Consider the following 14,888-nt stretch of genomic DNA (forward strand, 5'->3'; position numbering starts at 1 on the left):
ACCACACATATTTTTACATACAGAAAATCTGAACAAGCTTGCATTATCGTTACATTGCATGAAGGACAACTCAATCACTTAGTGTTTTTAAAATAGCAGCCTTAGTCTATGCATGTTTGAAGAAAAAGAACTTAAATGGAATTTTCAAGATACCAGTTAGGTAACAGCATGTAGGATTTGTAAACACACACCTCTGTGCCAAAAATACAGCCTTCAGACCTGCCTGCTGTGTGCAGTTTCCAAAAAAACAAAAGCAAACCCTACCAAACCATAGCTACGGATGTGTGCATATCCCCAGGCAATGGAAATCTTCATTATTTACCTGCAAGTTCTCTACATTCAAGTTCATCTACACAGAAACACACTTCCCAAGTTACAATCACACACCATAGTCATCCTTCATGATCAGGAGAAAGCTCTACTCAGTGACATACCAAATCCTTACACATCCTGTCTTTTGCATACTTCAAGAAAATCATTACTGTCTTAATTCTAGGGAATCAATGTTTTCAGAAATATACATGTCTGTGTTCATAAGTTATGAGAAAGTTCCACTGGTTAGCATGATTTCAAGTCAATTACTTCTTTCAAGAATCCATTCAAAAGGATTAGTCCGTAAGGAGTGGGTTTGGGAGGATTTTTTTTTAAGCTATCACAATTAATACACATAAGTTGTTCCATTTCCGTTCCACAGTTATGTTCCCTGAGTAGATTTACAACTGAGTTTTTGAATACTGCTTTAGACATTGCCAAAATGAGAATACGCTGTGTCAGTCTGACCTTTGCCTGCCATTCTCTCTCTCTTGCTTCTGCATTTCTTCGAAGAGCAGAAAGTTCCAAAATCTCCTTATTTAAAAATTTATTCTGGTTCTTATAACCCTGAAGATTGTCCTGTTGATAAAACAAACAAACTGGATTTTTAACAAAAAAATATCTTACAAACAGCAAATGCCTACCAGAGAAAGTATATCTTAGAATACAGAAGAAGCAGCTACCAATAGGACTTATCATTAAAAATATAAGGATCAAATCAAGTATTTTTTGTCTTCACAAAAGTCAAACACACATGCCAGCTACGATCACGGAGGTGTGCTGTGCCTCGCTTGCACCCGTTCCAGTGCTGCACCCCTGGCAGAGGGCAGGTGTCCCAAGACAGGCCAGCCCTGCGAGGCTGCCCCACCGGGCAGGGGACAAACACGCACGCCCAACGCGCCGCAGAGGTCCCGGTGCAGCGCGCCAGCCAGAAGCACACACCATGGAACACAAGAAGTGGGGCAAACACCTTGGGTTTTGGTTACTCTCACCAGGCCTCCATAAAAAAACAAAAACAAACCCTTAGCAATAAGCTTCCTTGCCTAATTCACTCAGCTCCAGGCTACAAATACTACCTCTGAAACCCAAGGTTGTGGGATGAGGGAATGTTGGTACCCTCCCAACAATTACAATACTCCCACACTCTACACCATCTACAAGCTTTGGTCTGCTTTCGGCCAAGACCACTGATTTCTGGTCTCAATTTTATTTTCTAAAACTTCCCAGGCTCATAATTTTCTTTCCTATCTATGAATGTTTACATATTTTAAATGACTGACTTGTATTCCACATTCCTTGGAATGTTAATCAACTTGGAATACAACATTTATCTCTAAAGGCAAGAAAGCACGTTTAGACTAAAGTGGGTAACTTCAGTAACTCCCTTAAGAACTTGTGACACATTCACTGAGGTAGAATAGAGAAAAAAAATAGATGCATTGATAACATCTGGAGCAGCATTAGTAAAACAAGTTCCTATACTCCTCCTCCTTTTTTCTCCTCAGAGCTCCCTTTGCCATTCCACATGCTCTTCGTTTCCTCACTTCTGATATTTAAAAAAAATTATCAAAAAAGCTCAAGCTTTCACCTTTTTCCTCCACGCTTATATTTTCCTCTTACCCTTACTTTTTCCTGTTCCTTTGATTACTTCTCACATCACTCCTCCTCCACACCAATGATTACATTACTGAAAGTATGGGACGCTGTACTATAGATGTACAGACCAGCTCAAAGTCCTGTTTAGATTGTCACATAACAGTTCCAAGTGTAGATTCCAAGCAGAGAAAGCCTCAGCTGATGAGTATCTTGGAGAACTGCTGCAGTGACCTCCTCAAACAGTTTAGCAGACTAGCAAGTAGTTTTGACAGGGAGCAGAGATTCTCCCTATCCACCAAGACAGAGACATTGCTCTTACTTTTAGTCTGTCCAGCTCCTGTAGATCCTTATTAGTACAGATGGCCATGGAAGAATTTACTGCTCCACTTGGAGAAGAGGTATTGTCCTCACATTCGCTGAGTTGACGAGACAATTTCATGATCACTTCGTCTTTAGCTTGAATAGTTTCCATCAACATACCCAGCTGCTCATTAAGTTCTCCAACTTTACATTTCAGATTCTTTACTTCCTGCTGGAGACTATCTTTCTCCAGATTCAACTTTTCAAGCTGGTTGTTGAGCCCCAAAATCTGGTCATCTTTTTGGTGCAACAGCTCTAATTTGTCTTTGGGAACCCCCTCACAAAGACGGCTTGCAAAATATTTATCATATTGGGAAGATCGGACTGTTTGCTGCAGAAGTCGAACAAGTTCCTGAGAATTTAAAAAAAAGTATACATTTAATCAAGTTTCAAATTTTGTAACTTAGAAACTAAGGTCAAGCAAAATAAAGCTTTGGAATGGGTTTTGCATCTAAATCATCAGCTTATAAACAGACTTAATGGTGTTCTAAGGGAAAAACAAAACACTTAAGACGTTACACTTAACACGACATTATTTCTAGCAGGCTAACATCTTACAATGACTGGCCTATACAGATGCCTTGAGTATCCTTCGCTGAGCTAAGGATCCTGCCTAGAAAAGCTACAACAGGTTTGGGCAGAGTAGTTGACAGCTGTGGCCCAGCAGTTACTCAGAAGCTAAAAAAAGGCTTACTTGTAAGAAGATAAAGAGGAAGAGGGCTGAAGCCAAAAAAGATTAAGAGGTGAACATTACAGAATGGAAAAGGGAAAGAAAACTAATCGCTCTCTTCCCCAACAGATGTAGAGAAAATAAAAGGAAAAAACAAAACACAACACATGCTGCTTTGCTGAAAAGGAAGCCCTCTTTGAAGGGCTGTTTAGGAACTCTTGCCACGGAATCAGCCAAGTAATTAACTGACTTGCCACAAGGGAGAACAGGCGTTTCTGTGGTCTTTGCAAAAAGACAGCATCCAAGTCTCTGAACCAGAACTTTATTTTGAAAACACATCCACCTAACAACTCTACCATTTTCTTCTTCTATTCCCTGACACTAAAAAAGGACAAGTACCTTAGCACATGCGATTGCATAGATCCTGGACAATTACAACATTTATTCACTTGCATGAATGATACATGTGTTTTGTTTGGGGAATCATGGGTATAGACGTACAAGAGAAGCTGATTTTTAAGGCAGTTATACTGAAAGTAAAACCCTACTTGATTCCTTGCTGGAATGAGATCTTACTACGGCATTCAAGAAGTGAAGGCTGTTACATGCAAATAAGTCTAAGTGAAATTTAAAAGAAAAGAAATACTGAAAAAGAAGAGTTTGCCTTGGCTACTACCAGAAGCTCTCCCAAAGCTAGGCTGTAAAAAACAACACAAAAACAAAACACAAACCCACAACAACAAACAAAACCCAACAAAACCAACAAAACACAACACCACCAAAAACAACTCAAGAAGATATTCCAGATCAATAATAAACACTAAGAAAGCAAGAACAGCAGACTGCTCACTTACAAGTCTCACTAATCTGGACTATTTACCTTTGCTGTTTCCCATGTCTGGCTAATGGTTTAACACTGTGCAACTGTGGGAAGGTACGTTCCAACACTAAAAGCATTTGCAATACTTATCAATGAAACTGGGATTTTAATTTATTTTTTAATAGTTCTTCAACACTAATTAAGAATATAAGTGAGGGAAAGAGATCAGAAAGATCTCCCTCCAGAATTAAAAACCAAACTAAATAAAATAGGACCTGAAAGGAGAAGTCCCTCAGGAATTACATGTACTAATGGTGGAAGAAGCTGTGATTATCAGCCAGAATCCTGGTAGACACTGAGAAAGTCAGTTTCAGATAATAAGACAGATATACACACTGAGTGAATGAACACTGTGCTAATCCAAGTTTTGTTCAGTGATCTAATCTTCAACAGATCTAAAATTTGGTCCTTGTTCAAGACTTTTTCTAAACAAAGGTTCATTTTGCACCATTCTTTTACAACAACCAACCAGCTCTTAATGCAGTTAGATGGCCATAAAGGGCAAATTCACAATCACCTGCCAGATCCGTTTGCTCTCCTTCACTTTGCCTGAAGGCTTAATTACCTTTTGGCTCAAAAGTTCTTTCTTCAGCTTTTCCAACTCTTCTTGCTGGCTTTGATACTTCAGCTGCAGTTCAGAGACTAGTTTGTTGCTGTTACCAGAATACCACTCAGTTGGAGATGACTCACTGCTGTTCCGGTTTTTGCTTGATCCGATCATGTCTTTTAACGGGCGCCTTGGTTTGTGTGGAATGCGGCCAAGATCAAATGGAAAAGCTGAACTAGTCAGTCCTGCATAAAACAATTTCTTCTAGTTCAGTTCACTTAGTAAAAAGGCATTTGAAAGCATTCAGATTTCCTTTCGAAGATATGGTCATTAAAATTAGACTCTAAGCAGCATTTAAGCAGCCCAATACAATAGTGCTAAACAGGTCTCATTTTCCGTGTTGCTTCCTTTGGTGGGAAAAGTATATAGCTCAAAGTCTTGCCCCCTCCCAGATAAAAGATTTAGCTTATAAATGAATACTTGTGAAATAACACATGAAAACAACTTTACAATTAATTACAGAAAATAGAAGGTACCCCTAACTATGACAAATTAAAGTTTGCTTCAAATAATTAACAGCTCAGAAGCCATTAGAGTAAAAACACCACTGACATGACAGCATACAATTCTTTTAAGAGGCATTCAGTATAAGGCTTCACCTCCCTTTACATAACCATGAAACAATTCTTAGAGAGAAGGATGTTTTCGAACAGATTAAATCACTTGGGTGTCAGCTGAAGTGCCCTTAAGAAGCTGTAAAAAAAATGTTATTCATAAGGTTATTCTAGACACTGGTCAAACATGAGAACCAGTTACAACGCACAGATGAGCTATCACTGCATATGCATCCCTACTTTTTTCTCCATTTCAGAAGCAAGCCAATACAATGTGTATGTACACACTTTAGAGTCTAAAGGCAGTTCTGCTTTGATGAGTGACACTCAACTGAGTAACCAAAAACCTCAACATTTCCCTTCATCCTCTAACTTCACAACTCAAATGACAAAACTAGAAATGGTAACATGCTCGGGGGACCTGAAACAGTGAATAACAAGGATTCATACTTATTCTATTGTATCTGAATGGCAGGAGACTCCAAACACATCCTAAGTAAATTTTATTTTAAATTTTTTTTAAGAATTTACAGAGCTCTGGATGTGGTTTGTGAAGAGAAGCTTCCACTTATTTCCTGGAGATACAAGTAACACAGTACACTATCTAGAGAAGTTAAGCCATACACTCCCCTTCCTTCCTCTTACTTCTACCTTTAATTCCTTCTGCCAGGTGTTTCCTCTTCTCTTCCAGGGCCATCGAGTCCTCCAAGTCTTTTGGGGTTGGATCCAGTAATTCCCACTCTTCAGTGGTATAAAATACACTCTTGCGATTTTCATTACTTCCTTTTCTTAAAGAGGACATTGAATTTCTGTGAAAAAAATAGCAGGAAAAGCAATAAAGACTTCTCCATTTTGTCTTCTTTTTATAAAGGGGTTTTCAAGACAACCACTGCAGTTGAAACAGTGCAAACTAAAAACAAGCTAAAACACAGACAAAAACAATACCAAATAAAACCTCAAAGAAAATAAAGTATATCCTACTACATAGTACCTGCTATCAAAACATGCTATGAATTCACAAACAGAATTATTTTAACAGGATATTAATATGTAGGAGACCACTACTGTCTTTTGTGTCATCCTCTGTTTTATCCCTGTTTTGGCAGCAGGGAAAAACAAAGCAAAGCAAGATGAAGATTTAGAAGCAGCATCTCTCTATTGATCTGTTATTATAGCTTAGAATTTTAGGATAACTGCCAAGCATTAAGCAGAACAGCATGCAGCCAAAATGCATCTACGTTATAGTTTCATGTTCTGGATTAATGTCAAGCTTGGGATCATCCAAGAGACCTGCTGTATCCGAATCGCTGATGACAGACACCTTAGCAGTTTTCCTTTTCTAAGGTGGAATGTTGCCAGTTATCTGCAAGAACATTTCAGAGGCAACCTCTAAATTCCAGTCACATATACTGTTCTTCTACAGAGTTGTTTCATGAGTCGGATGAGATTTCCCTACCCAGCTTCCCCCACAACCAACATGCAATCAGAAATGTTGAAGTACACACTTATGTCCATGAGTATTAGTGTAGCTCAGCATTGTAAAGTCTTTGTTCAACTAGAGAAGGAGATTCTACATCAATCCATATGAATCAGTTTCATATTTTAGGTATAAAGTTTGGAAATATATTTAGTATCTCAGCATTTTCTATACAGTCTGTGCAAGATGGAGGCTCACAAAGGTGCTTTCCCTCAGCCACGTTCTCTCTTCTTACTCTTCAAACCTTAAGCATAAAGTAACCCATATTACACCCTCAAGATCATTTGATGATTCAACCCAGTCTTTCAGCTTCATAAGAGATTTAACATCTGATCAAGGTAAACTCTAGGCTAATTATTATGCAGTGCAAAATTCCTACAGTCTGGTGAGTTGATTAATAATCAAATATAATTTAAAAATAATCTAAAGGTTACTAATAAAACTATTTCAACAATCAATTTGCAAACTTGGCAAAGATTGAATTCTACTACACATACAGTCTTCTTCCAGAAATAATCACAATTTCTGCTGGGGGCAAGAAGCCTCATTCCATTATTCAGACCTTCTGTTCAAATTAAACTGGTCAAATTGGGTGACGACTAAAGTATTTCCAAAATTCTTCAGTGTCACCTGGCATTTCTATAGCTGTTCTCTGAATAGTGACTGATCTCATGCAACTCCACAACCACCTCTTCTGCTCTTGGTCTACCTGAGTATTTAAAGCCTGTCTGAACACCACCTTTTAAAGTTTGAAAAATCGCAAGGAACAAGAAGTCAAATAAGCTCTAGAAAAGCTTCTTCAAGAACTGCTGTTAGGCCCATGAACAGCCATAGCTGACACTGAATTCTGTAAAGCTTTTGCAATGGATTGTTAAGGGCACTGAAATAGCACTGCTTCATTGCTTTCCATTAGATTAAAAGTAGGTAGTTGAATTTAAAAACCAGTATTTATTTTCCTAAGCACAGTATGACAAGTACAATGGGACACGCTATGAAAGACCTGATCTAATGATTTTTATTTTTAAACGTTTTGGGTTTAAGTCTTATTTTATGATTATATAGCTTGAGGTTACTATAATTTAGTATGTTTACAACTCTATATTCCACATAAATGAGATACAAGTAGCTGACAGCATAAAGATAAAGAAAATCCAAGCCTAAATGTCTATACATGCCAACTAGTACTTGAAAATAGATTTTTGAAAGTGGATAAGCATGTTTCAACTTTAGTGACTGTAAATATACATGTATCTTAACTCTAAGACATATTTTTCACTTTTTTTTTTTCCAATTATTTTTTCAACACTGCTATTTAGGATGCAAATGCAGTTACAGAATCACAGAATGGTTAGGGTTGGAAGGGACCTCAAAGATCATCTAGTTCCACCCCCCCGCCATGGGCAAGGACACCCTCCACTAGACCAGGTTGCTTAATGCCTCATCCAACCCGACCTTGAACACTTCCAGGGATGGGGCATCCACAACTTCTCTGGGCAACCTGTTCCAGTGCCTCACCACCCTCAGAGTGAAAAATTTCTTCCTTATCTCTAATCTAAATCTCCCCTCTTCCAGTTTAAAGCCATTGTCCCTTGTCCTATCACTATATACCCTCGTAAAAGCCATAGCTTGTGTTCATGAGGAAGGATAAGTCTTTGATTAAGACATCTGTTAGGTTCCTAATAGATACACACTCCCAGAAATGTAGAGAAAACTCTAAAGTTTTAGGAACACCTTGATCCATCCTCTAATATTGGGGTTAAAACTAATCACAATCCAATAAAATAATGGATAGTGCACACATATTCTAAAAGGTGATCAGATCCCACCACTGCACCAAATTTCATAGAATTTCAGAGAAGGGAAGAAAACCATAACAGTACTGCTGTTCACATACGTTTACTCTAACAGAGTTTCTAACATTTTAGTGGTGCTTTTTTTGCTACTAGCTTTTATAATCACACTACTATGTCAATTTAATTTTCCAAAGTTATTATTTTTCACTGTTATGAGAATATCAACAATCTTGTCCTGATCCCACACAGAGGTCCAACACAACTAACTAGACCTTCTTGTGATACACGCTCCAAGAATGCTGTTCAGCCCAGTAAAAGATCACCACTTGTCAATCACGAAGTGACAAATGAGACTGCACATGTTAAAATACAAGACTTACATGACCACTTAATGCTTTTTCGCCAGAGTTCCATTCAAAATAGTCTGAGCATAAACCAAAGCTGTACAATGACAAAGGCTGCTGTCTGAAGGACCCTTGTACCATTACCAGTTTTGCTTATTAATCAGGCATCATTCATTGCAGGATTGAATGAACAAAAGATATGGGGAATGAAAGCATGTAATAACGATTGTCTTTAATACTTACACAAAATAAGCCCTAATCAAGATTACACATGCCCTATCCCTCTCTGGAGGAGCTGCAGACAGCCAGCAGAAGGAAAATTCACTTGTGCGTAACCAAACCTACGCTAAAGAAAAACATCACTTTTCTTGTGAAAACTGCTACAGACTCAAGCGTCACAGCAAATTTATCTTACTAGATACAGGAACTTAAGTGCTCCTGTCCTGCTAGCTCGAAACAGGCAGAGGTAATGCTAGTCCATAGCTTTTAAGACATGTCACCGCAAGGCCTATGCTAACGTAGACAAATTTGTCAGAGGTTCTGGCATATTAGCACGCAGCTAAATAGCTTCTGACAAGGTTGTCAGACTCTTATCCCAATGACAAAATACATGGTCAAAGGTAGCGCACAACTGTCCACATCACACACACTTCAGATTTTAGCTGCTGGCTCCTCTGTAAAATGACATTTCAAAAGCTCAGGAGAGGATGTCCGAGCATAACAAGCAATCCTGACAAAGACACTATCTCCCTCTGGTATTAGCTTGCAGGGGAGAATGCCTGCGCTAAAATTCAGAGCCTGTGGGGGCACTAGGGAAAGTCATATAAAAAACCCCACAGAATTAAAGAAAAAGTGTTAGTAAATACAATAAACATTATTTTCCCAGGAAAATTTTCAGACAGATGAACCACTGCATCTGAATATTTCCAAAAATAGTGGAATGAGGGAAGGTGGTGTTCAGCCTGAAAGGGCTTCACAGCGTGAAATTTTCTTACCGAGACTTTCAAGGACTCCAAGTCATTAGGATCACAGCTATACAGAGAAAGGCCAACTCTTGAATGGCGTGTTACTATGTCTGTTGGAACACTGCCACCAGAAACATTTCCTGCCAGCCCAAAGGGCTTCCCAAGCCACAATTCCACTGTCACCTTTCTGCTCAGTTACAAAGAAACATTAACACACACCAGCCAGGCAACACTGCGCAGCTCACCCTCACCCTGCCCTTCTAGCTAGACTTCCCCAAAGCGTATCATCCCCAATACAGAAGAAAAACCACAAGAATCAAAAAAAAGGTTTTTAAAAGCCAGAAACACTCGTCTCACACAGGAATTCACCTAATGGAAACTGTTTCACGTTATTTTCCTTCTATTATGACCAACTTTAAGTTCTACCAAAGCAAAGAAGCAGCTACGCAAACCAAGAACTCATACAAGACTACCAGTTTAAACAGGACCTGTAGTATAGGATTTACATAATTCTTAATCCAGCATAAGCCATCTTTTGTAGAATTTAAATGATAGCCTATACAGTAGTATTAAAAAAACCCACAACACTCCCTTGAAAAAAGAAAACAGGAAAGCTTTAACAGGAATCTGTTTAACTTAGCACTGCTGATGAAACCAAACAACAACATTTTACTTGCAGCTCAAGAGGGATGTGGTCTAGTTAACCAAAGCTACAGCTCTGCTTTACGAAGTGCTCTGTAATAGCACTGTAATATCCTTTGAGTAGGCTCTGTGTGGGCAGAGCGAACTGTGAAAACATTTAGAAAGAAATCTTAACAGGAGAGCTGAGAAACAGTAGGACTGCTTTCCTTAAAGCAATCAACGCCAAAGAGCAAGATGTGGTTTTGCTGTCGTTCAGAGGGGGTCTAGCACGTTTTTGCTCAGGATTCAAACTACATTGATTTCTATCTGTGTCATGTGCTTTTAAGTTTTTAGGAAGAAAACAGAAGAAGAATTACTTACATTTTTTTGATTTTCATCACTAGAAATAACTTCATAAGCACTAAATACCATGACTACCACAATGCTAGTTAGCAGCTCCATCACACAGTGAAGGATAAAAAGCAGAGCTAGCTGAGAATACAACTCTCAGCTCCCTGCCTGCGTTCAGAGAGCAAAGCCATCACTAGAAGTGCGTTATAGCACTTGACTCCCCCTTTCAGGTATCAGTAGTGCCACACAATGATGTTCAGCTATGCCCTGAAACAAGTAAGCATAATGAAGAAACAGTTTGCTTGAAGAGCTACATGTCCTGATTCATCCCATCACACCCCAGTTCTCCAAAAAAGCTCTGCCTAGCACATATGCACATCTCTCAGTAGAAAATAGTCTCTGCCAGCAACTATCCATCTCATAATAACTCTTTCTCCCACATCCACAACTTACTTGATTTCAGTACTCCATTGTTTAAGTGAGAAATTGATGGCACTTGGTTGGACTGGTGCAGGTTGGGAAGCTGCTTGTTCCCCCACCAGGTCTGTAGGAGAAGTCTCCACAGCTAGAATATTTCTAGCTCTCTCTGCTGAAGCATTTTGACTTAGGATACTCAAATCTATTTAAAAAAAAAAGAGAAAGAGAAAAAGAAAAATAGACAAAACTTTCAGTAAGTAAAAGAACAGTGGCTACACAGTCACATACTACTAAGCCTGCTAGTAATGCAGTTAGGGCAGTAGATTTATTTTAAAGTGCAACATAACTTTAGAAAATGCTCTGTTCAAATAAACAAAGAATAGCAAAGTGAGCTCTCACTGCAACCACATACTTCGGATAACAGGACTCGTGTGATGCTCATGAAGCATTATTTCATGAATGATTTACAATCTCACTCAGTCAATATCAATTTAACTAGCCTAAGCAGCTATAAAGCCATAAAAATTAAGGTGGGTTAGTTATATTAATCCACAAAATGCTCTTGTAGAACACGTTCAGGTCTATCAGAATCAGTGTCACAAAAGTACCATGACTGCTTTCAGGGTGTACTTCATCCCAAAACTGACACTGCTGCTGCAAGCCAATGAGCTTAATTGACTTCAGCCAGCTCTGTGCAAATCCAGCCTGGGCATTCCCAGAGCCAATAATATTAGCACGGGCACTGCAGACACGTCAGAGACCTTATGGGATCAGCAAGGATTTATTAGTTCTAGTTAAGCTGAACACAGCTATACCTAAATTCATCCCACCAAACCCTCCTGTGCACTTCAGCGAATGTACAAATCGGGCGCAGGGCCATGCAGATGTGCAGCTCAGGCCCAGCACTGCACACATGCCAGCAAACTCATGCAAGCTCCGAATGGCTCCACAGGAACCAGCCAAGAACTGGCACTAGCCCTGAGCCAGAGCTAATACAGTCCAAGTGGATCCAACAGAGCTAGCCAGGTCTCCAAGGTACCACACTGTCCAACATGCAGTGTAGAATCTGTAGTATGTTACCTCAGTGTTTCCATTATCCTAGATAGCTTGCTTTCTCCCTCACCTCTCCTCCAGCAGGCAGAGGGAACAGGAAATGTGGAGTATGGAATATACTATGAATAGCAAAAGCATTAGAGAAGCATAAAGTGGTTTATGGCCTTCTACAAGCCCTCTGAACAGGCAAGTTAAAAACCAGCTCAAATGTAATTTTCAGACTCTTCTCCCTATCATTCACAAAATACTGCAGTGGATTAAAAAATTTTGAGAACACTCTCAGACTTGATTCAGGAGTTATATTAGAGAGTAACACACTAGACAGGCTTCTGACTGACTTCTCAGCAGGAAGGGAAAAAGCCCTGGGAAATCATGACACCCTGTTTTACCACTGGTGAGCCTTTCAGTCTTCATTCTGATGATTACCTGGCACTAGCAGCAAGACCATCTTTAAGCAAGCTGCACTCTCCAATGACTCAGTAGATGGTTATTTTTATTTAGCCCATATCGAAGATTAGAAGTAGAAAGACAGAACATTTTATGATAAAGTATACAAAATATAAAAGATGACTAACACTGTAAATCTGTCAAACTCTCGAAAAATGGTACCTGAAACAGAAGTCTACCATGCCATCTTTCAAATACAGGTACAAATTACACTGCCTTATTTTATGAACAGTGCTGATAGAAACTTCTTCAGTGCCTTACTGGTCAAACTAAATTCTAAATTCTTTTGGACCTTGATTGTTTGAGCTGAACAAAATTCAGCTAAGACAAATTAGATAAAACTATATTTTGATCATATTTGTTGCCTAATAAATGGGAAAGATAACACAACAGGTTTCAACTAAAAAAACACCCCAAAGCAGCCACACACCTTCCTCAACAAAAAAACACTAAAAACTCAGGGTCACCCAAAACCAAGCTGGAATACTAACTTTCTGCTTCCATACAGCTTGTTTCATCTTCTACCTGTACGATTTGACAAGACTACAAAACCTCTTCATAGTATGGCCCAGGCAAATGAATTGCTCAAGAGCTGAATTTCCAATAAATCCATTTCCCCTCACAGACATGCCAATCAGTCTGGCTGAATCCTCTCTGACTTCCTGAGGTTGCCCATTGTACCTGATCCCCTGCTTACACCAGCCAGCTGACTGGTTAGAGGTGCGGACAACATGGCAGATACAGCACAGTAAAGTAACGTGGTTGCTAATGCCATCACCACAAAAAAAAAATCTTGTTTTTAAATTTATTTCAAAACATAGCAATCTTATAAATATATGACATACCATTTTTTATTAATGCAAATCAAGAGTTGAGGAATAACATAACTAAGAAATGAAATTACAAAAACTACATTAACATTCAATTTCAAGAAAAAAAACAAAACCATCCATATTGTATAAAGAACAAAGAATTTCTTTTACTTCCATGGTAGTAAGGCAGCTCCATGACAAATCCTACAGAATCACTTTTCTAACATCAGCTTTCCCACAACCCACTTTGAAAAATATTTTGAAGTACTTTTCACTACCTTGCAAATTCTTAAAACCTTCTCAAGCCTGATCCATAAAGCAGTACCTTAGCTTTACCTATGTTCCAGTTAGTCCAGATTTCTAAACTGGAGAGGGGAGAAGGATGATAGACAAAACAGGCAAGACTACAGCAAGCAATTTTGTTTCTGGACTGAAGACAGACTACTTGCCCAATTAAAACATTAGTAACAGCATGTGTACTCCAGCACTAGCAAAACAAACCATTTTCTATGCTCCAGCATAAAGCACATCATCGAATGCACATTCACTTTTTTAAAAAAAACAAAAACACAAGACACATCTCAGTCATCAACATGGAACCTGAGCCTTAACGAGTCCCCTAGCTCTATGGGAAATTTCGGGATTACTTGTTTAAAAAGAAGAAACAACCATCAATCATTCAGGCTCTTTGCCCTTCTTCCAGAGGAAATCCCTACTTAAACACTTCAGTCTATGATGAAGTCATCATCGCGATTTGTCCTCAAAAACAAGACTCTCTAAATGCAGTTTCAAACTATACATAATGCAGTTTAACTGCAGGCTGTCCCTGAAAGGGATGGCTCTACTCAGCCCATTATTCCGTCTCAACATTCCTTGTACTGGAAATAAATCATAATCACCATCCAAATTGGTTCAGTTTGCTGATCCAGAAAACCCCAACAATTTACAAGAAAGGAAAACACTCTATCAGTGATCTAAAGTGACTGGATTACAATTGCTAGTAATTGCTAATAAAAAAACAGGAGTGAGGGAACAACATCTACCTACAGAGACTGCAGGGACAGCCGTTAATTTCATGCTGTCCCTAAGCTCTGAGGGAAGCAGCACAAACAAGAACAAAGATTTGAGGCGAAGTTACATTTTATAGCGGACCTGATCCAACAGTTCCCTGCCGAAAGAGGGCAGAGTCCTGCCTACGCCTTTACGCTGCCTTTCCGCACTTGGCCACTATGCCTTGTTCCCTCCCTTCCATCGGCTCCGGAAGGCATCTGATCGAACAGTAAATACATTCCGCTCATTAATCTAGCAGAAAAAGAACAGAACTCAACCAACACAGCACAGGGTCAGAGAAACACCGCGAAAAGCACGAAGTGAGACTACAGAGCAGAGAACGAGAGGCTGAAGTAAGAAAGACAAAGGTTTCAAAGAGCAAAATCCTGTTACCCTTTCCAGCACCTGCAAGCTGTTATATCTTTGCACACCAGTACGTATGTTCTTGCAGGATATGGCTTGACAACCTGCTAACCAGACTGTCTGCTGCCAGAAAGGCAGTCTCAAACCATCCCACTTTGCATTCTCAACAATTCTCTTGAGCTCATCCTGGCACTCATTTGTCGCTTCAGTAAACCA

The 14,888-nt window shown here is 39.2% G+C and overlaps 1 protein-coding gene across 1 annotated transcript in view; it reads right to left on the reverse strand.

The window, feature by feature from the left end:
• Positions 1 to 14,888, reverse strand: part of TBC1D2B (TBC1 domain family member 2B) — a 34,197-nt gene that overhangs the window by 10,647 nt on the left and 8,662 nt on the right. The window contains exons 3-7 of the mRNA XM_086620172.1: positions 10,984 to 11,149; positions 5,631 to 5,788; positions 4,384 to 4,610; positions 2,228 to 2,620; positions 781 to 891 (exon numbers count right to left, since the gene is read on the reverse strand). Coding sequence (XP_086476298.1) covers positions 781 to 891; positions 2,228 to 2,620; positions 4,384 to 4,610; positions 5,631 to 5,788; positions 10,984 to 11,149 — 1,055 coding nt within the window. The remainder of the gene's footprint in view (positions 1 to 780; positions 892 to 2,227; positions 2,621 to 4,383; positions 4,611 to 5,630; positions 5,789 to 10,983; positions 11,150 to 14,888) is intronic.

Source organism: Tauraco erythrolophus, chromosome 14 (assembly GCF_009769465.1).
Source record: "Tauraco erythrolophus isolate bTauEry1 chromosome 14, bTauEry1.pri, whole genome shotgun sequence".
Classification (NCBI taxonomy): Eukaryota; Metazoa; Chordata; class Aves; order Musophagiformes; family Musophagidae; genus Tauraco; species Tauraco erythrolophus.